Source organism: Mercenaria mercenaria, chromosome 19, assembly GCF_021730395.1.
Source record: "Mercenaria mercenaria strain notata chromosome 19, MADL_Memer_1, whole genome shotgun sequence".
NCBI lineage: Eukaryota > Metazoa > Mollusca > Bivalvia > Venerida > Veneridae > Mercenaria > Mercenaria mercenaria.
Window position 1 is genome coordinate 21,361,956 of NC_069379.1, and position 23,657 is coordinate 21,385,612.

General features: G+C 34.2%; 2 protein-coding genes across 3 annotated transcripts; one reads left to right on the forward strand and one right to left on the reverse strand.

Moving 5' to 3' along the window:
- The first annotated feature begins 8,598 nt into the window (after positions 1-8,598).
- Positions 8,599-12,969, forward strand: LOC123542477 (uncharacterized). Its single transcript, XM_045328372.2, has 3 exons — positions 8,599-8,754; positions 10,226-10,347; positions 12,739-12,969. Exons 1-3 carry the CDS (start codon positions 8,712-8,714, stop codon positions 12,922-12,924), a joined length of 351 nt encoding a protein of 116 aa, XP_045184307.2. The 5' UTR covers positions 8,599-8,711; the 3' UTR covers positions 12,925-12,969.
- Positions 12,970-17,203: 4,234 nt separating this feature from the next.
- Positions 17,204-23,040, reverse strand: LOC123542664 (uncharacterized). 2 transcript variants are annotated; one of them, XM_045328608.2, is made up of 3 exons: positions 22,467-23,040; positions 19,001-19,168; positions 17,204-17,614 (listed from the first exon to the last, which is right to left on the reverse strand). In XM_045328608.2, exons 1-3 carry the CDS (start codon positions 22,603-22,605, stop codon positions 17,475-17,477), a joined length of 447 nt encoding a protein of 148 aa, XP_045184543.2. In that variant the 5' UTR covers positions 22,606-23,040; the 3' UTR covers positions 17,204-17,474. The 2 variants fall into 2 exon arrangements, with proteins under 2 accessions (XP_045184543.2, XP_045184544.2); XM_045328609.2 differs by lacking the exon at positions 22,467-23,040 and adding an exon at positions 21,387-22,430.
- Between the last annotated feature and the right edge of the window lie 617 nt (positions 23,041-23,657).

Below are 23,657 nucleotides of genomic sequence, written 5' to 3' on the forward strand. Positions count from 1 at the left end.
GTGAGATTTTGGAGTCAAACTGAGTATGGTTTTTCATTTAAAGTTTGAAAAGTTATTAAGATTAAAATCAGTGGTATTATTGGTGAAACTGCATAAGACGAAATACAGTAATGATTAATGTATGTATCTGTTGATGTTTCAATCTATAATAAGAATGGTGATTGTTGGTATGAAGAATCAAATTTAATGTAACATGATACTGGTAGTTATACTTTTGATTACGGGAATGATAATTACTGTTCGTGTTTTTAGGATGAAAATGTATATCATCGATTATGTTACCGTTATCATTATCGTCATCATTGATATCCTGAAAACCAATTTATCACCCTTGACAGACAAAATCATCCAACACTCTTAAAGAAAAGAATTGTCTAAATTTCAATCATTACCATTATCATTTACATCAATACAAAAACGTTTAGTCTTCATCACCAACAATAACATCAACAAACTGTTATCTTTCGACCACAACTGTTTTTCATCTTGTTCATCAGCAAAAATATCAGTTAAACTAACGATGATAATAAAGATTTAATGACAGATGATGATGATAATGATTATGATTATGATGATGATGATGATGCTGACAGTGGTGATGATGAATGGTGATTGTGAAGATATGTTGATGATGATTATGTTGATAATGATAGCGATGATTATGTGGTGTTATTGTTCTTGGTGATGATGATGATGATGATGATGGTGGTGGTGAAGATGATAATGTGTATGATGATAGTGGTGATAATGATCTTGATGATGGCGGTGCTGCTGGTGATGGTGGTGTTAGTAATGATGTTGATTGTTGTATAATTGTGATGACAGTGGTGATAATGATGATAATAGTGGTGATAAAAATGTAGATGATGATTGTTGTTGTGGTGGTAGTTATAATAGTAGTTATAGTGGTTATAATGATGATGACATTAATTAAAATGATGTTATGCAAGTTTATGTGTCACTTCGATGTGTCAAAACATACAGGATTATATAATGAATAGATTTTATATGGCACACACTAAAGAAACAATTTGCAGGTGTAACAACTGAGACGTGTGGGGAATGACTAAACAATTGACCTTAAAACCTTCTTATGGTCCCTTTTCAATTGCAAGCGCTAATTTTATTTATTATTGCATGCTATCTTTCAAGAATTTTTTTCTAAACAGAAGACATGGTAATTAGATCGGTGATAAAGGAGTACCCAAGCATGATGCAGTGGAATACTGATAAGCCAAGTGTGTTCGATGCATTACAAGGTCGAAGTGTTTTTTGGTAAATTCAAATCTGATATCAAAATAATTTGAAAAATTAAAAAGTTCCAATCACGGGTTTTCTAGTTCATTGTTGGTAAACATACCATAAGAATTTTTATGATGCTGATGTTATTGATGATGATGATTAAAAAATTAAAACCTAACGTACAGTTATTACATTTAATGGAAATATCAAATGTTTTAATTACACTTCCATCATCACAAACATCAATAATTTTCATCAATAACAACAATATAAATCATTATCATTATCATATACATGCCATTCATTTTTCATTGACAACATGATAACGAAAATATCACCATCGCTATCAACATCATCATCAAAACATCCTGTCATCAAAATCATAATCATCATCATCATCAGAAGCAGTAGCAGCAGCAATAAAAAAATAAAACTAAAATCACCATAAACATGTGGCATAACTACATGTCATTCTTTTCCCTCCCTTTCTCAATTAAAAAAAGTAGCAACAGTATCATCATCAGTGCTATTAACATCTTCAGCTGCATTTTTATCATAAGCATTATAAAAACATTGACAAAGATAATATTAGCATACTTCTCATAGCATCATCATCAAATAATGCTACAAAAGTTATTATCATCATCATCTTCTTCTTCTTCTTCATCATCATCATCATTAGCTGTGCTATTTCCAACAACATTCTCCTTCCACCACATTCCTTCTTTATGACCTTTATCATGTAATCAACATATCTGATATGAAACAAGAGGGCCAAGATGGCTCTAGGTCGCTCATCTGAGAAACACACCACAACAGTGTAAACATGTTTGACATAGTGATTTCATGTAGACAAATATTCTGACCAATTTTCATTAAGATTGGACCCAAAATGTGGCCTCTTGAGTGTTAACAAGCATTTTCTTTGATTTGACCTAGTGACCTATGTTTTGACCTCACATGAACAGGATTCGTGCGTGTCCAAGATTCCATAAAAGCAAACATTCTGACAATGTTTCGGGAAGATTGGAGCAAAAAAGTGGCCTCTAGAGTGTATACACGTTTTTTCCTTTGATTTGACCATGTGACCCAGATTCATAATCATCCAAGGCTTTATAATAAATAAAAAACATTCTGACCAAGTTTTATGAGGATAGAATAAAAAATGTGGCCCCTATAATGTAAACAATCTAAATTTTTTATTTGACCCGATGAACTAGTGTTTTTACCCCAAGTGACTCAGATAAAACTTCATTCGACATTTCATGCAGACAATTATTCTTACAAAGTTTCATGCACTTCAAATGAAAAATGCAGCCCCTATTGCATACACAAGGTTTTTCTTTTATTTTAACAGGTGACTTAGTTTTCGAACCCCTATGACCCAGATTCGAAATTTGACCTAGAGGTCATCAACACAAACATTCTGACCAAATTTCATGAAGATATGGTCATAAACGTGGCTCTAGAGTGTTATCAAGCTTTTCCTTTGATTTGGCCGGATGACTTAGTTTTAATCTCACATGACCTATATTAAAACTTAACCTAGAAATCATCAAGACAAACATTCTGACCTAGTTTCATAAAGATTGAGTCATAACTGTGGCCTCTAGAGTGTTCACAACCTTATCCTTTGATTTGACCGGGTGACCTAGTTTTCATGACCCAGATTCGAACTTGATCTAGAGATCACCGAGACAAACATTCTGACTAATTCTCACTTTTCCGTCGATGTTATACTGTAGCAATTTGTACAGGAGCATGCCTTTACTCGATATTGACGTGTAGTTATCACAATTATAACGGCCATTCAATCACAACACTTTTGAGTTATTCAAGAAGTGTATCAGTTCTTGGCCATGGCGGTTTCTTGTGTTGTCAAATATTTTGCATGGGGATATGGTGTCACAATCAAATATCCTGTCTGATAATTAACCAATTCTGGCGTTGAAGTCGGTGCCATTAAACAGGTCATCAATGTCATTGTGAACTTATAGCTTTTTCAAAAGATGAGCGAAAAATGACTGAGCGCCCGGTCCCGTGTTGAATTCTTCGGAAGTAGATAACATGAATATACAATGAAATAAGACCCAGTACCACGGTTTTCAAAACGTAAATCAAGTATCCCATTGAATATCCAGTGATCAATCTATTTCTCACTAAAATACCAACTGCATCCGACTATTTAGGAGCGTCCCCTGGATACCTGTCCTGTTATCGCCAAACCATGAATCATTGTCTAAGTTAATACTCTCATCATTCTTCAAATGAGCCGCACCATGTGAAAACCAACATAGTGCATTTGCGACCAGCATGGATCCAGACCAGCCTGCGCATCTGCGCAGTCTGGTCAGGATCCATGCTGTTCGCTTTCAAAGCCTATTACAATTAGAGAAACCGTTAACGAACATTATGGATCCTGACCAGACTGCGGATGCGCAGGCTGGTCTGGATCCATGCTGGTCGCAAATGCACTATATTGGTTTTCTCATGGTGCGGCTCAAATGTGTTTCACATAAAGTAATAACATCCACAGCCAAAGCATTAATACTTCTAGTCCGAACCTCGTGATTTTCACGTGTCCAACCACATACATAAATATGACACAATCGAATCGTGCCAATCCTAGTGGCCGTTGAGGCGGTTGTCTTGACGCTCGCGCGGCTGAATTCGGCCATTGGCGTCCACCCAGAAGTTTTTTTGCGTCCGGCGTCTGACGAAGAATAGCATGCGCGTTTAGCTCGATCAGTCGTGTGCGATTAACAACTTGTAACATACACTCCATTGTACTCAGCTGTGTCTTTTAGTTGCATTTTCTTTCTGAGAACTAGAATTTTCTCCTGAACAGTACTGAACGTTATTATCACTTGGCCTGCTTTATCCTGGAAACGCGATCGGAATCGTTCGGCTTTTGTGATGTTAACATGTGATGAAACGTCATGGCTAGAGCATCTAGCTAATATTTGGGAATGAGAATCTAACAAAAAATTTGCTATTGCGTTTTCAGACATTTTCTTTTTCACAATTATGACATATATTGTTTACTATTCTACCTTTTCCTATTAATATACAGCCCAGCAATGTATTACTGGAGAAAGATACTGCAGATCAATGTATTGCACTGATGACCCTATTATGTCTTGACATCAATCTGAATTTGAAAACCAGCCTCGCTAGACTATGACTGATTAATAGTGATTGAAAACAGCTATGATTACGCAAAGTAGCGTAAAGATTAAACAAAATAACACCGTTCGTTTTTTGTCTGGGAGTAAACCCCTTACGATTGACTATTCGCGTACTTTGATTTTTGTAATGGAATGTGATTGATACGCGCACCGATAACGAGTAAAAATATAAACAATTGAGTTAAATGCCTAGGAATCATTGAAATGAATGATTGTCAGCCAATTTTAGTAAAATAACTGACTGACAGCAAATGCTGGGGACTCTGTACGAGGGCTGCTCAAAAATAACGTAGACATTTCCTCTAGCTTTTATATATACTTTAATGAAGCAAAACAAAAAATATACCATCGTGATTCGCAATCTTTCTACTAAATTAAATTCACTGCAAATTTGGCGTGGTTATGATGTCACAGTCCCGAGTTTCGCCTCCTCAAAAATAGTTACTTACAAGAACCCGGCATATCTTAACGACGTTAACGATGTCTTTCCTTCATCGATATGCTTTCATTAAGTTCACATTAATCAATATTTGTAAATTTCTTTTATTAATTCTGATGGAAAATATCTATGTTATTATCAGTTGTTTGGTTAGAATACTAAAACAAAAGTATGAACACTTATGCCAAAGATCTCAGACAGGGTGCACAACGTAAACATTATAAACAGTAATACTTACTTAATTAAAACATTGTTTACTTCCACCTCCCACGTCCGAATGATGACGTACTCTCGGTTCATGCCGCCCTGACGTGTTGCTTCACTTTGACATATTTTCTGACATACAAGTGTTCTGTCAGTGCGAACATTAGCAATAAAATTCAAATAATGAAAGATGAAACAAGAAGCTGCGTTCAATAAACGCTTGATGACCCCGGTGGCATCCTTGTCGATACAAAGCAACCTAAGTCCAAAACGAGGTCAAGTTCAAGGTCAAACTGAGGTCAGATGATGTCTGAAGATGAGGAATGGTTACAGGTTACATCTGCATTAGTATCAAGTCATTGTAATAAGGGGTATTGATGCTAGACGAAACGGTCCCATTTGGTTAACCTCGTACGGACGGACGAACGGACGGACGGACGGACGGACAGGACAATCACTATATGCCTCCCGCATCAGTAGATGCCGGGGGCATAAAAAACGACTGCGCCGGAAATGCGTAACTAGGGTAATTAAAACGTTCTACGCGCTTCGCCTATAAGATTTTTGTTTTACAAAATATCTATGACTTAATAAGAGAAAGATTGCGAATTACAATGATACGGTGCCCCTAAAGTGACATGTTACACACTTTTTTTTCAAGTTAGGTAATGTGAGAATTTTTTTATTTCGTTTAAACGAAATAACTATTTCGTTTAAACGAAATCATTTCGTTTAAACGAAATAACTTATTTCGTTTAAACGAAATCATTTCGTTTAAACGAAATAGTTATTTCGTTTAAACGAAATCATTTCGTTTAAACGAAATAATCATTTCGTTTAAACGAAATCATTTCGTTTAAACGAAATCATTTCGTTTAAACGAAATAAGTTATTTCGTTTAAACGAAATGATTATTTCGTTTAAACAAAATGATTTTCGTTTAAACGATATAACTTATTTCGTTTAAACGAAAAGTCTCACATTACCTAATTGGAAAAAATGTGTGTAACATGTCACTTTAGGGGCACCGTACAATGATATGTCTTACATTGCTCTTTACACAATATGCGGCTTTTGACAGCAAAAGTCTATGTTATTTTTTAACAGCCCTCGTATAAGGAGAGGTATTAAGTTTATTACTGTAATTTCTTATCGACTGAAATCTTTCAAAACTTGTGTAATTACTGAAATCTGGACAAACCTTGCTGTTTTCGATGTTCATCTTCAGTCTGTTAAAGAGCAAGTGAAAAAGATTCGGCGTAAATTACTGGCAGTTACTGTGAAATAATTAATATTCGTGGGGGACTTTTTTTCGTAGATTTCGTGGTTGAGTCAATCCACGAAACTTAATCCGAACGAACAAGTATATTTCCCATTCATTTTGTTTTCAAAAGTTGAAATCCACGAATTCGTATCCCCACGAAATTGTCGTTTTCACCAAAACCACGGAATTTCATGCCCACGAAATTCAATTATTTTACAGTAGTTAGTTTATATCCTGGAATAACGCCAGAGAAATCTGGACAGTTTTGACTGATTAAAAGTGTTTGAAAAATTAATTTTCATTTTCTTTACTAGAGAATTGTCGTCCGCTAAGAAAGTCAGTACACCGACAAACCGGAATAAATAATAAAGGTGCACCTAAACGGCCTAGGTATAGACTCTGCTGTTAGCGAAGTGGTAGAGTGTATGTCTTATGTGTGTTAGGTCCACACTTCGACTTCCGGTCAGAACTTAAATATTGGCATTTTGTTACAGCATACATTTAAAGGTTTTCGGACTGTTCCAGAGGGTCTATAATTATTTAAGTGAACAGTAAGATCGACCATAGATTTGCAATCTAGATCACTGCTGAATGTAAAATGAAATACACCCGAATAGAAAATATCCGATATATTACATTGTATGTCCTTCAGTTTCATTTTCTTGACTGCACATTTTTGGTTAAAATTCTACAAAAACATTTCTTTTTAAAAACATGCGGACATTTGCATGCATTTCGAAGCTTTTTAACTTCATATCTTTGTTTTGAAAAAAACAATAGGTACTTTCTCTACTGGTGGTTTTAGCAAATATCGTGCAGGATTCTTTATATGAATGGCGTGCCGATATTAATATAAACACTCCATTTGATTTGAAATCAGCGAATTGAGACATCTTTCACACATTTTCTACCTAGTCAAGTGTGTGCATTAACAGCAACGTGTGTTTTCTTGGCGACTTTCCCACTAAAGTGAGAGATTTTCACTGCATCTTTGCTTGTTCTAAACACTGTTTATGAATACAAATTTCAATAAAGAAGTGAATAATTATGAAAGCATTTTGTTTTGTATCCACCATATGTTATATTACGATATATTTCAAAAAGATAAGATGTTTAAGAGAGTAAGACAAACACTTTGCGGCTGTTAAATTACATTTTCATGTCATGTTGCATTCATCCGTCTGCAACATACGCAGTTACAGACAATGGAATGCGACTGAAACATTCTTCTAATTGTTTCGGCTATGTAATAGAGATTTTAATAACAATGGTTATTTTAGATATTCTGATATATTTGTATTTCATCAGCTTTTCATTCTATAGAAACACGGGATGCGACATATGGCAAGCATTGGTATTAGTCATTTCGAGTAGTTTTCCATTTTGATTCTTTGGCAAGAATGGCAAGAATTTGTTACTGCTTTAAAGATGCACACATCCCACTGTGTACTTTTCTAAAGCTACTAATGATAAGATTGATTTATTATTTTGTTTCTAAATTTATGACTATTTTAAAGTATTAGTCTAAGATTAATAAAAACAGTTTTTAACAGCAATTCCCAAAACCCAGCAACCTCGAAACAAAGCCAGACAGCACTAATAGCTTCCTTACCTGACGCTCAACATTAAGATGATAGTGCTAGACTGGTCAGCCCGGTGTCAGTATAATGCAAATCCACTCAATCCCCACTGACAGAAACGTGAACAAACGTCCCAAAAGGAAATAAACTTACATAGCTGAGAACTACAATTCAGTTGTGAAAGAAATTGTACTCTAAGGTATCCCATCCACAAATAGTTAAATTTCGATACCTGGTGAACCATGCTTCTTTAGTATCATTTGAAAGAGTTGTGTCTGCTGAACAAGAGTTTGTAAATAAAATGACCATAAATGATAGGCAAGAGTTATTTCAATCATGTATTTACACTATGAATTGATAAATATTACACTGTAATAACTGGATTTCTGTTGAAGTATAACTGAAAACTATAAAGTAAAAAAATAAAAGTTCTATAACATATTTCTGGTCATATAATTTATATTTTCTTTTTTCAGTAGACGATACACTTTCAAATGATACCAAAATTATATGAGCGTACCAGGCATCAATATTTTATATATTCTAATAGCACTGTTATATAGAGCTTGCTTATTTATGAATAGGACACCTTGAATTAAAAGCTATGTGCAACTTTAAACACACATACTTGTTTACATGTCTGTATTGATTTTCTCAAGTACATACTTGCTATAAATTTGTTGATATCAAGAAGCAGCCAGTCTGTGAACAAATATCTTTCAAGATTTACATTGAAGTTTTGTATCACATGCGTTTTATTCAAACATCCTGTCCGCCGCAGCTGTAACACAGAGATGGATATTTCGAAGGTGTTTGTTGCATTATTCCTAGCTTTAGGTGGGTCATTTTATCTTATTTGTCTAAAACTGTATAAAATACAGCAATGTTCTTCTTTCATTCGTGTTGTGTATATGCAACATTTTTTCATTGACTGCTGTTCGTTCCGGAACATATAGTTGCGCTCATGTCAGCTCGTGGATAATTTTCAGTTTGTTTCTCAAAATATTGACATCCAGTTCTAACACTCAAATGAGAGCTGGAAAGAAAATACAATGTCAGACATTAGATAATAGAAAATAAGAGAAAGTAATCGCAGTTATACTAACCTGGACCAGGTAATACATCAACGTATTCCGTGATAATACTCTTCGAATTTATCATTCATTGACAATTTGTACTAGAGACAGTCATGCAATCTCGTGTTCTGACTTTTATAGTGAAAGGCAATATTTAAGTATGACAGCAAATCATGTAAGAAATAAATTAAAGACGCACTTTCGCTTTCATCCCTCGAGTTGTTCCTGCGACCTGACAGTAAAACTTCCAAATCGTTATGGAACGGACAATAATCATTCCAATAACGGTTTAAAATCTAAAAACGTTTAATAATATCGATACCTTTATACACGAGATTTGTAAAGCTTGATTGAGATACCTGCTGTTTGCTGCATGCTCTTGAAATTATATGTAATGAAAATAGTTTATTTCATTGATTTTGGCAATGCCTACTGGACAGCAAATTTAGTATATAGTTACGTTTGCCATGTTATCGTATGAATAAAATATTCTGTGCAATAACGATTGTTCACATGTAAAATGATAAATATATCGATCTTGTTAGGATACGGTCTTCATTTCATTATGTTAACAATAATACAATCAATTGAAACCATGATCGACGAGATGAACTTATTTATATTAATATTTGAAAGCGAAAAGTATTGTCGGCAATGTATCGCAAACTTCATTTTATCTAGTTTCTGAAGACTATTAAATCTACATATAAATGTGTTTTGAATTAACTGATGTATTATATGTGTGTTTTGGAATAGCAAAGGAATTTATACATTTAATTATGTTGTGAACGGAAGGAGATTTTATTTTGTTGAAGTCCTTTTACCTATATGGCTCATTTTAATAGAAATTCTGATTTTGCGTACGGCTTTGTACGTTTTCTCACTTCTTTTAAAATTGGAAAATATTGCGATAGCTGTCTAAGTGATATAAGATGGATAATTCAGAAAGTTAATATAGAACAACTTGTTCCATATACCTAAAAATGCAGAGGCTAATGCAGCCTGTTGGGTAAACTATTTGTTAGAAATGTTTACAGGAAATACCAGGTAAAACTCACAGAAGTTTTCACTGTTTAAATTAACTTAATTAATAAAAAAAAAACGACGACCGAAAACAAACATCATTGAAGTTTAAGTCTGTAGTAGAAGTGATATTCAAGCCCTATCATTAGTTTCAACTGATTATCATAAAATTGATTTTAACAGGATTAACATACAATGCATTTTTACAGGATTAACAATGGTATTAGGCAATTGTCCACCACTGCAGATACTAAGATATACAATACGCAGCTTGGAAAGTGGGACTGAGATCGGGTCGATAGCCAATACCACTTTAGATCAGGATCCGGCGGTATGTTTTATTTTTCAATATTAACCCTTAGCTTGATTGCGGCAAGTGATTCTCCCTTTGCGACCAGTGCAGACCAAGATCAGCCTGCACATCCGTGCAGTCTGATCATGGTCTGCACTGTTCGCTATTCAGTCAGTAAATTTTTAGTAAACACCCCTTCAAATGATAAATGGTACTGCCCAAATTGGAAGATGGACCAGTTCATTATAGAAATTCAGCATGGTAAGGGTTAAGGGATAGTACCTTGTCAAACTTCATTCGCTCGAAGTCGACGGCACCGGGAATCTTTTTTCTAGTAATCAGTAGTTCGAACCATTGAACAATATACATTAAACTAATATATTTTGTTGCGACATGACGATGATTTCGAGCGAAGTATATTTGACTGTATATAGGAAACAGTTACATCAACTTGGCTCTGAGGGGATAGTGATTAAGAGATTTAGGTAAACTAAATATAACTGTGTAACTGTAGACATTGATGACAGGAATTCACATTATAAACAGTATGTATCTTAGAAAAACAAAGAAACCAGAAAACAATTACATGTATTTTATTTATGAAATAAAATATTGTTATCTTGTAATGTTATCATTCAAATGGTTTCATATCAACTGATTTTGTTATTTTGTCTGAGGCTAGTCGTTTTGGCCCAAAGCCCATACGACTGTAAGAGAACAAATATTAAGTCATATATGAAATCTTTTGATTAATGATCACTTTATATTTAAACTTCGTTTTGCTCCCCGCCCTCATGATTCACTCCTCTCTCTCTCTCTCTCTCCCCCACCCCCACTCATCCCCGTATTTTACCAATGAAACTGCTGGAATCATGTTTTATGATTTGTTAATATTGAACCTGGTTCTTTGATACTGACCCGGATAATTTTGTATTGAATCAATTTGGTTATATGATATTCACAATTATCTTATATTGTGCCCAATGATGTAATGTTATTAATCAAGTGATATCATATTGGCCTTGTTATCTGTCCGAGTGTTGCTGTATTTGTCCAATGCAGAAGGCCGCGGGCCAATACGACTACCCGAGCACAAATAACTAGGCCAATATGAAGTCACTTGATTAATGATGATTCTATTATTAATCAACTTTTTAATTCTGGCTAGAACGCGATAAGAATTATAAGCCAGTTATGCACATTCGTATCAAATTATTTTAGCATTATTGATTAAAACCTGATTTTTTAAAAAACATCATCATTTTATTTAGTAAAACAGACAGGTCTGTGTATACTAGTAGATAAGCGTGATTAATTTTACAGATAATGTAATGACTCAATTCAATCAGCTATAATGGGACCTTACCATATTTATTTTCTCTAATGATTTCGCGAGTCATTAAATTTTGAGCTGTAATAAAACTGCTTTTCATGCTAATTCCTTGCAGGCTGCAGGTAACGAGACACAAACTTTTACACATATGTGTAAATCAAGTAATACAAACGAACAATCACATATAACACACCCCGATGCTAGCTAGTTTCATTCTTATCCGAAATAGTTACAGCTGCCATCGCGTCCACTGTTCCCTGTATAATCCTTTTCCTAACTAATTGCACAAATAATTAAAACTATTAAAATATATGTTTAAGATAAATGTCATCCTTTAAAATAATTCCAATTTCGCAGAACTTCCAAAAATGTCAGAAATTTTGACAGGAGCTTGTTTTGGAAAATGTACTACCAAAGCAGCCAACAGTATCGTTATCTTCTACACAGATAGTACATCCACCCAGTCACAGTTGGTTATTAACGTTTCATTTATCAGTTTATAGGTGGCATCTGTGGGCTAAATATGAAAACTGTTACAAATGTAATTCTTATGTAAAACAAAATGGCGCCGTTCAAAATTCTAACGGAAGTAACTTCTCCGTATTGGCCCTCATCAAAATGCTTGAATTTTGTATTTGCCCTTTTTCGTATTGGCCCTGATTTTCTCATATTGGCTCAGTTGAGTTTGTTATTAGCTCAATCTGTTTCATATGACTTGTATAAATTACCTAATATTGTGTCCAATATTTCGTTGTTGAAAAATAATGCAAGGTTGAATATAGTTATCACCATTTTGCTAGCTTTTGTCTAGCTATTATATTTACATCTAACCATATATCTGGCAATGAAAATGTATAAGGATTGTTTTAAATTTGCTAATGTCAGCGTTTGTTTTAGCCTCTTTGATTGCTTATTTTTATAATACTGTATTATTGGATACAGTTAATCATATACTATGAGAAATTTGAAGTTGAAGGCGGCCGTTTGTTTTAACAACGTATTAATATTTGCGTTTTATTTAGTATAAAACCCATTGTAATATTTTCCAAATTCTGAAACGAGTACTTTTTCATAATTAATAGTTTGACTTTTTTCAGAGGAGATATTGGGTACCTAGTCGCGAAGGTACAGACGGACTGTACTTTACATTCGACAGAGAAACCAAGCTGTTTTCGGTGGCAAAAACGTTACCAGAAAAGAGATTATATACGTTTAACCTTGGGTTTTGGGATGGTTTGAAGAATACGGATACCTATCATATCGTGTATGTCACTGTTAATTAACTTTGAAATGCTGCTGACAATAACAAAACATATATACAAATCCTACACAGCTTTGTTATCTCTTACACCAATACTTCATCAAAGACGTTCTTTACTGTTTAGTCCTTATTTTGTGATATTATTAAATCTCTTTGTGATATCATTAACTCTGCTGAGGTTATCATATTTCTACCTCATGCATTCGGATAATATTAGTTACACTGCTTGTTGGTGACAGGATACGGGATATACGCTGTCGAGGATATCCATATGGATTTTCGAGACAGCGTATATCCCGTATCCTGTCACCAACAATCTGTGTAACGATTTTTTCTTGCCGACTACCTTTTACTTACATGCTATAATCTAATATTTTGTAAATTAACAAAGCGGCAGACATTTTTTAAAATCAAAATTCATATCTGACATGTACTAGCAGGATATGGAATATATCCTGTCTCCAGGTGACGTCTATTGACCAATAGAAATGCAAGAAACTTGTAGGAGGCAAGATAAATTAGAATAGATATAAATGAAATAAATATTTGATATCTTCACAGTGAAAAATATCAAATATACATTTTTCACTCTGTATTCCAATATTTATTACTTTTTTATAATTTCCTCCTAAAGTGTACATAACTCTGCCATTCATTACTAATATCAATTTGCAGATTTTCTGGCATATTCATGTAAAGTCCAGCAAAAACTGTCATTGAATTAATAAATTAAAGAAACCGTGTATTTTCATGCTTGTAAAATATTCCATTTTCTCATTTAGGGTAAATTACGGTAGCGGTCAAATTTCCCGCTAACTACATTTTGAATAAAACATTATGCACCCACTATACCCTTGTTAGAAGGAACAATGAGGAGTTTCCTTTTATACGCTTAAGGATCCACCACGTACAAGTGACCTACTTTTTCACCCACAAAAACGTCATGAAAATCATTCTTATAATACAGGTAATATACAGTTATACTACAAGTTTTCAGGTGGACAATTTAGGCCCTTCCTGAATAAATGTGTTTTCACAACTTCATCCGCAAACTTCATCAGCAAACTTTTTCAGTCAATCTCTTTTTTAGCTTAGTTTTAAGAATATAACTATTCTACACTGTAGAAACCAAATGCGATTGAAATGCAACTAAATACACTGATTTCTGTACATATTGCTACATTAATTCAATAAAATGTTAAGACATTAAACACATTGTCTTGGCCTAATATATGTCACTGTCAATTTGAAACTAAATACTTGTATATCTCATATTCATATTTTTCATGCAAATCATGTTTAATCACCATCGTGGAAATGCAAAAGAATACAGTAAACTGTTATTTAAAGCCCTGCTCCGCAGCTATTAAAATTCTTTTGTGTGTATGCAACCCATGATTACAATAGGTAACAGTTAACGGCCACGTGCCACACTTTAGCACGCAAAACCACAGGTATTTCATATCGAATTTTATATAAATTATACTCTCATGGCCAGTTTTTCAACTCTAGCACTAGTATTAGTTAAGCCATCGCTCAACCTTGTTTTCTAACGGATTTTTACTAATACTCGGCGGGTATATTTGCGATGTATTAGCTAAGCCTTGGTCACACACTATTAACATGTAGATACAATCATCGGACCGTTCCGCTGTATTTTTAGATATATAAAACGTGTTACTTTGGTGATTTACTACTTTCGAAAAAGAAATTCTGATAGAAATCATAGAAAAATACAAAGACACATTAAAACATAAAAGCACTAGCGCCCGTCTAATTAATGAGAAAAAAAATTGCTGGGAAAAGGTGAATTTAAATTAACATATTCAAGGTAAGACTACAAGCATTCCTATGTTTGCTCACTGTCATATTGATTTCATTATTCCTAAATGTTCCACCTTCCATGTACAAAACACATGCAATATACATTTAATTTGTAATTAGGAATGCATTTGTAAATTTAAATTAATAGTATAGGTACTCAAACTGCACTGACTTTGAAAATCCACATGTCATTGAAAGGAGACATGCGTATCCATATATATATGTTCAACTACATATTTTTGCGTTACATGTAATTATAATTAAAACACGGTTGTGATGTAATCCTTTGTTAGTTTTGTCCATTATATAGGTTATTGTACCGATACCGTTCTAAACACACGATTATTTTACTATACCTGTCCATTATTAACCTGTATCTGTCCATTCTTAAAATAATGGATACTTTAAGAATGGACAGGTACAGGTTAATAATGGACAGGTATAGTAACAACCTTGTACGTTGAGAGGGTGTGAGTACATCAACCTATGTAATTCGAAAGTTTCAAAATATAAACTGCAAAGCTTTACAGAACTTGTAACTGCAATAAAAAGAAACCCTGAAGAGGAACGTATGACCTTAACCCAAAACACCCCACAAATTATCAGTAAAATGAAAGTCAAACAATTTGCCAAAAGTAATTACAGAATGTTAGTTTAAATCCTCAATCGTTAGAAAGTAGTAAAGTCCTCTTTGTGTACTCCAAAGGCGCAATAGAAAAATATTGCAGATATACACCTGGTAGGGCATGTCAAAAGGGGGTGCATAATATTGTTAAATTGCAAAAAGGGTTATGGAACCTGTACAATGTATATCAGCTCATGACAATTGACAATTTGTGTAAGTTTCAATCCATTCCCATGAGTGGGTACTGAGATACCAGCTAACATACAAAAATTTAACAAGCAACTACTTAATCGGAAAAATGGCATACTTTTGTAAAAATGTAGAGTTATGGAACCTGAGCACTGCATGTCAGATCATCACAATGAACAAGTGTGTGACGTTTCAATCCATTTCCATTAGTAGGTACTGAAGTATTAGCTTACATATAAAACCTTAATAAAAAGTTATACAAAATACAGTTAATGGAATCTGTGCAGTGTAAGTCAATTTATCACAGTGAATAAGTGTGTGAAGTTTCAATCCATTCCCACAAGTGGTTACTGAGATAGCAGCTTACATACAAAAACTTAACCAAATCAGGACGCCGACGCATGGATGAAATAAAAAGTGGAAAACCACAGGTCGCCTAACACGACATACACGAACATTTTGCAGGCTCGGTTTGATTGAGCCTGTTTATGGACGGTAGTGGAAGTGCAAGCTACCGTCCACGCCCTCTAGCCCCGGGTTGAGCAGAACTCAACATTTACACATGTTATAAGTACCAGAATGTAATTTGGAGACATCCGCAGATGTATTCATACGACGGTGTACATGGAACCTTCAATGCTGCACAGAGTGCAATTCCATAAAAAGCGGCGTGTAGTCCCCAGATAAAATAATGGCTGTGCCCTCAACGAGAAAACAATGGGCAGAAATAAACAAACTGGAGTCCAATAGCTCCACCTATTCTTTGAATAGTCGAGCTAAAATACAATTTTCCTTTCCTTTTCAAATGCTGCAGACCTATCTTTCTCACGCAATGTTCGTGTAAAATTGGTTGAATTTGTGCCATAACTGACATTTGTTGCAGACCTACCAAGAAATGTGAAATTTCACCTTTCTACTATTAAGACAAAAAACGAAGAAAAAAAACAACGTCAAGTTCCCTAAAGGTTTACTGCACGTTTCGGTTTTACAAGAAATTTTGGCCGTATTGATCTTAATTAAAGTTGAATACAATTGTCTTGCAATAACGGTATTATTTATTGTAATAACGAAACATTTTCTCATGATTAAAATCGAGATATGAGTCATAACGAATACAGATCTCATGTGATACTGGTAATTTTCTTCTAATAAAATTGATAGAAGATCTCGTAATTACGAGATAAGTACGATTGTTTTCTAATAATGATATAAAATACATATACATACATTTTAGAATGTCTTCACCTGGACCCGTCATTTATTAAATTACTTGATTTATATAAAACTGCAAACTCAGCACGAACAAAGCATGGACAACTATTAATACATACATCATAAGGCCACGTTAAATTTTGCTTTTTGTAAAGGTACTTCAAGTCATTTATAAATATGACAAAACGAGGTATGTTCGAAACTTGAATATCATTAGCGTTTAAAAAACTTTTAACTGCAATAAATATTTATATGCAGTCTCTAATTTAAACTATATTTGGCTTGGTATTTTCATTTAGCACAGAGACACAAATCAATGAATGGTCTTTGCCTCAAAGAGGACAATATTAGAGACATTATATAATATCACGACAATCTTGATTAACGTTAGCGCATGTTTCTTTCGTGTTATAACATCATCAGAATCCCTCGGGAATCGTTGGTACCCTTGCCCTAATGGGCTCGGGTACCAACCAATCCTTCCAGATTCTGCAGATTTTATAACACAAAAAAAAACCATGTGTTATCCCTACATTTATATAATCAATATAATTATAGCAAAAGTATTTGTCAATGTAAATCAAGAGGCCTAAATAGACTTCAGTCATTCACATGTTTAGGACAATGATTGTTTTATATTGCAAGAGGCTAAATTACGTGATATATGCTGTTGATGATTATTGTTAACAAAAATAGATTTAAAATGAAAATGGAAACTAAAATTACTTGAAGTTATTAATTTGTAGTTGTGTTGTGTCCAGATCTGACCCAACAACTCCCTTGGTGTTGCAGGCATTTCTCCCTATCACTGCCATCACTGCTTCGGTTACCACGGACAGCTTTTTACAGGATGGCCCTCCTCCTGAATATTTAAATAAACAGTGTAAATATAATTACGTATATTGTTGGGAATAAAATATGTTAAAACAAAATTATTAAGTTCAAGCAGTGTCATCCAAAATTATAAAATAATAAATCTACAATGTATTTGCTTGCATTGTATGGCAAAATGTACAATTTTGGCTTTAAAAAATGTGGAAAACCTTTGCTTACCAAAAATAAGTGATAATTTATGCATTGTTATTATCTTTACGATTAGCATGTACAATGTAAGTATAGCAGACAGAGAGGAGTTAAATCAGATTTTTCAATAAATAGAATCAATGTAAGTCAATGCTATGCCTCTATTCTGACCAGAGATGCCAGGAACTTTTAGAACATCTTTACACCAATGATTATAACACCTTAACCTAACACCTTGCATAAATGAAACTTCTGCATGATTTAGATTTGCAATAACAGGTATCAACAAGAGCTGTAGGAGGATAGCAACGCTTGACTATCACAACATTTTCAACTGAATAAATTATAAAGTCGAAAAAGGGGCATAAATTTGTACAAATAAGAAACAGGTTTATAGAACCTGCCCTGCATTGTGTTTTATATCAGCTCATGACAGTGGACAAGTGTGTGAAATTTCTATCTTAACCGAAAACTTCTAAGTGGAAAAAGGGGCATAATTTTGGAAAAAAAGCAAAATAGAGTTATGGGACCTGCTAAGTGCATGTCAGATGATGACAGTGAATAAGTGTGTGAAGATTCAATCCATTTCCATTAGTGGGTATTGAGATACCAGCTTACATACAAAACCTTAAACTAAAATTTTTAAGTCGAAAAAGGATCATAATTTTGTAAAAAAGCAAAATAGAGTTATGGAACCTGTGCAATGTCAGTCAGTTTATTAACAGTGAATAAGTGTGTAAAATTTCAATCAATTCCCATAATTGGTTACTGAGATACCGGCTTACATACAAAAACGGACGCCGACACACAGGCGAGTCTAATTATAGCTCTACTATTCTGTGAATAGCCGAGCTAAAACATTAAAGAAATATTTCCAATAGATTGCCAGTCAACAAGACACTCTCACATATAAAGGCACAGATCGATACCTTTGTTCAATATTAAAATTATATGAATTGCTTACATTTTACTGCTGTTACAAATACATGGAAGATTGCTGTGAACAGATACATGTATTCAGTTGCTAATTCACTACAGTTGCTAATTTACATTACACTGCAACCTCTGTAGAGCAACACCCTTGTTGAGTTACAATATTGACTTTTTGTAGAGGATGTTGTTCTGGAGAGGTTAATTTCATAGTATATTTCAGCCTAGGGAAATGTTGATGAAGTTGTAATAGGAGAGGGCCGCTTTGGAGAGGTTGAACTGTACATTCTATTACCTGTTAACTGCTGACTGTGTAGGTAGTCAGAGTATTGGGATCTGTGTGTCTGAGCCAGATTGTCCCATTTTTTCTTCAATGAGGGGATTTCCCTAGGTTCATCAGCTCTGGAATTAAACGCCTGCACAATTGTCTTCCATGCAGCTCCTTTACTGCATGAAGTTATGGCTGTTGAATAAAATAAAGTTTTTTTATGTTAGATGAAAGACGTTAAACATAATTAATCTAGGATCTGTGTTAAGTTTATATTTGAAACAAGAGGGTCATGATGACCCTGGATCGCTCACCTGAGTAATATGAGCTACATGTTTCAAAAGTCAAACTGATGATAAAATATTAAGAAAGTCAGTAGGTCACATTCATGGTCAATGAAATTCAGTTTTACGATTTGTGTAAAAAACGGTGTATGTCATCAACATTTCAAGGCGGTATCTTAAAAAACAAGAAAGTAGGTTAGTAGGTCAAGGTCACAGTAAAAACACTTAAGGTCATCAGGTAATTATAATTAAACAGTCTTGGAAATAGGATCAGATGATTTTTAAGTATTTTTTCTTATATAACTCTCACATAATAACTAAGTGAACCCAGGGCGGGGCCTCTTTAACCACAGGGGCATAATTTGAACAATTTTGGTAGAGGACTACTAAACAATGCATCATACCAAATATCAAAAGCCTAGGTCGTATGGTTTCAGACAAGAAAATTTTTAAAGCTTTTTCCTATATAAGTCTATATAAAACTTCGGACCCCCAGGGCAGACTTCTTTTCACCCAAGGGGTACAATTTGAACAATTTTGGTTGAGGACCATAAGACAATGCTACATTACAAATATCAAAGGTCTAAGTGTTGTGGTTTCAGACAAGAAGATTTTTAAACTTTTTTTCCTATATAAGTCTATGTAAAACTTGGGACCCCCAGGGCGGGGCCATATTTGACCCAAGGGGGATAATTTGAACAACATTGGTAGAGGACCACTAGATGATGCTACATACCAAATATCAAAGCCCTAGGCCATGTGGTTTTGTACAAGACGATTTTCAAAGTTTTCCCTATATAAGTCTATATAAACCATGTGACCACCGATCTTTGCCGATCTACTTGTACGTACATAGTGTATTTATTTTAAATTATGAAAAAAGTTTATTGCTTAGAATAGGATGAAAATTGTACTCGCTCTTAGTTCTTTATAGTACAATTCTCGTTTCAAATTACTTTACTGAATGAGAATATGTTATGCAGGAAAACAATACTATAAGGAATGTAAAGTAACTCAGCTTCATACAGTGAAAAATGGAATCGTGCAGTCTTAATTTTTTTGATTTATAGATGACACCAAAGATTGGTTTATTCCATGGATAGTTAATTAACAACAGCTTTCACACAGTTATCTTAACACAGATTCAACATATTTCAAATCCATGAATAAGACCATAAATGTTTGCAATTACTTACCACAAAGCAATATAACTACACTCATACAATTTCTTATTTTATGCTAACTGATGAGATACTGAACAATATCAGTGAGATATTTCTCCATATCACTCACAGTGTGCTGAACTTCATGAACTTTGTTTTTGTCACAGGCTGAGAAAAATGTGCAGTTAGTCCGGGGCTCGAACCGGGACCACTCCCTTACAGGGCGAGTGCTCTACTGACTGAGCTAACAGGCTGCCTGACACATCTTCTCCCCTAATGTGACCAAGTCCGTACCGTGACATTTTTTTCAGATAAAATTATCTCCCTTGAAATATATACTACAATTAACTCCCTTTGTTGTCTTTAAAAGTTTTGAATTACTGGTACCCTATGAATATCCTTTTCAAGCCATACAGGAGTCATGAATAGGTAGACATTCCAATACAGAACAAGCTAGCTATAATTCAGTTTGCAAAATAAATAATATGTTACCTTGGTTACTAGGCCTTGCCATTCATGTAGCTAATAATTAAAGAGTTGAATAAAATAATAATATGAGAGGCTCTAAAGTGCATTTTATCAAGTTAAATAAATTCAATGTTGAAAGTCACAAATGTAATATTCTTTTTATTACATGTTATTTTTTTCTTGTCGAAACATCAAATTTCTACTTTCTTTTAGTATATAAACAGGTCAATTTGACAATATACTATTAATTTTATGCTTATTGGTGAAATACTGGAAAATAGCAGTGAGATATAAATGGATATCACTCACAGTGCCGAACTTCCTTTTTTTCCAGATAAATTATCTCCCTTGAAATATATATTCTTTAATTACCTCCCTTTGCTGCCTTTAAAATTACTGGATTATACTAATACTCAAGCCATACACGAGTCATGAACTGCTAGACAATCCTATATAGAACTAGCTATATAATTAAATTTGCAAAAGAAATAATGTTACCTTTGTCAGCTTGGTTGCTAGGCCTTGCCATAATTTCATAAAGCTACAGATATATATGTGTTTCCTCTACTTTTTTCCATTGGTTCACTATCGTGTTGTAGATTTTACTGGCGACAGCACATTTAGTTGGTTGTTGTCTTAGTTAATTATCACAAGACATCAACTCAACCTTACGTAATATGCCAGCATTTACTTTCCCACTCCAGGCCCAGCCAGTTGTGTTCCAACTTCCATCCATTTTGTTATGCTATGCAGCTCCTAGATCAATATTTCCTAGCTATTTCTATTGAATCCATGATGATATTTAATTCTGCAGCTTGATTTTCCAAGGACATACGCAAATATTTAAAATGTATGTCAGAATGTCTGTTTGCATGCCAGTAAAAAAATGATATGAAAATTTATACAATAATTCAAGTCTAAATATATATTTATCAATCTATCCTCTATACCCTAAAATCCGCTATACCCTAAAGCACTGTATGCTTCCATTAGTTTGGTCTTTCATGTGTTTTACGCTAGTCCAGTAGTGCCTACTACTAGTGGGGCCATATTGCCCATACAGTATGAAAAAATTATCATAATATTTCCTAGGATTGCATCAAATTGGACTACCGTTACCTATATGATTTCATTATCCATTCCAAATGTAGTCCTTAAGACCTGACATAATTCATATCACTTTATAAGCTCATTTCAATGGATATTTTACAGTTTTTATTTTTCATGTTAAATCGAATTTATGCTACACTACTTTCATACTTCCCGTTTAGCAGTTTAGACGTCAAAAAAGGCTTTGATATTAAAAATGCAAAATGTCAGAATATAAAATGTTGAAAGTAAAATGACAACATTTTCACGTCTAACTCTTTGGACTAGATCTATCCCAAATCATGCAATATTTCTTGATTTATGTGCAGAAAGCTTAAAATCCTATCACGCGTAATGTAGATGAGTCATTCAGCGTTTCCGTTATAAGGAAATGTTTGTGGAAATTGCAAGACGGTAGGCATACAACCCTATATCATAGAGGAGAATAAAGACTCGATATGATAAGGATACTTTTTCGTTAAAACTTACTATTTGTGAATTTATGCCTCTGCATGGAGTGGAAGGAGAGCCCCTCCACTCCGCTGTCTCCACCCATCACCTCACACAGCAATAACGCGTCTGACATAGAAAAATTTGGCGAGCGAACGGGCTTCTTGGATTCCTCCATTCCGTCTGCTTTGACAGGTGATATGCGCGCGGTGATTTGTCATATCCGTTTTGATACTTCCGTTACTATATTTAGGCGTGGGAAATTCCAAATATGCTTGACAACGGGTTAAGATTTTACTTAAGTTCCTTTGTAAAACTTAAGATTTTCTTAGCTAAGAATTTCTTAAGTTCATTTTAGAATAGGACTTAAGTTTAAGATTACTTTTTATCTTACCTAAGGAAATAAAATTAAGATTTTCCTTATCTTAAATGTATTTTCTTAGATGCTACTGAAATACGCACCCAGAAATCCTTATAGGAGACTCCTCCAGAAGACTATTGATTTTTTTTTTTTTTTTTGGAGAGTAGCGCAAGATGCAGAGGACGCCAAATTCCAGAAGCTTCCATGAATCATTTGCGCGCCAGGTGTAAAGCACGCAGAAACGGGTGTTTTATCCCAATATTAGTGATATTTAGTTGATGGAACGACGACTCGAACTAACGGCCCCAGGTTTCGAAGTATGACCATGTTACCACTGGACCACTGCATCCGCTCTATCTCACTATAAAAAAATAGATCACTGGCTTAATAAAGGAAACGGTACTATCGCATACGGTATTACAATGTACCTTTTGGGTCTACATTGCCAACCGATACCCTACATAAGGTATTGGATGCGCCCTTGTAAAAATAACATATATTAACAGTAACTTAAATAAGTGAAAGAAACAGTTAATACTAGACTATAAAATCCTACAAACACTTTATAAACCTTTATAACACACTACAAAGCTTTTATTCCCGATATTTTATTGGTCAGTTTGTGGGTACATTTAAATAAGACGCCCATACTTACTGTCATCATGTTTAAAACAATAAAAGGTTATTATAATAAGAAACAGACACGACCTCTTATCAACCCGCTTCCGCATTCAACCGTTTTCTCATTCACTGTGACAGTAAGTAGGTCTGCAAATCAAGAGTGCAGAAAGATATAGAATTGTGAAATCTTATACAGGCAATGCCAACATATTCACGAGTCATTAATAAAGTCTCAGTACCGCCATTTC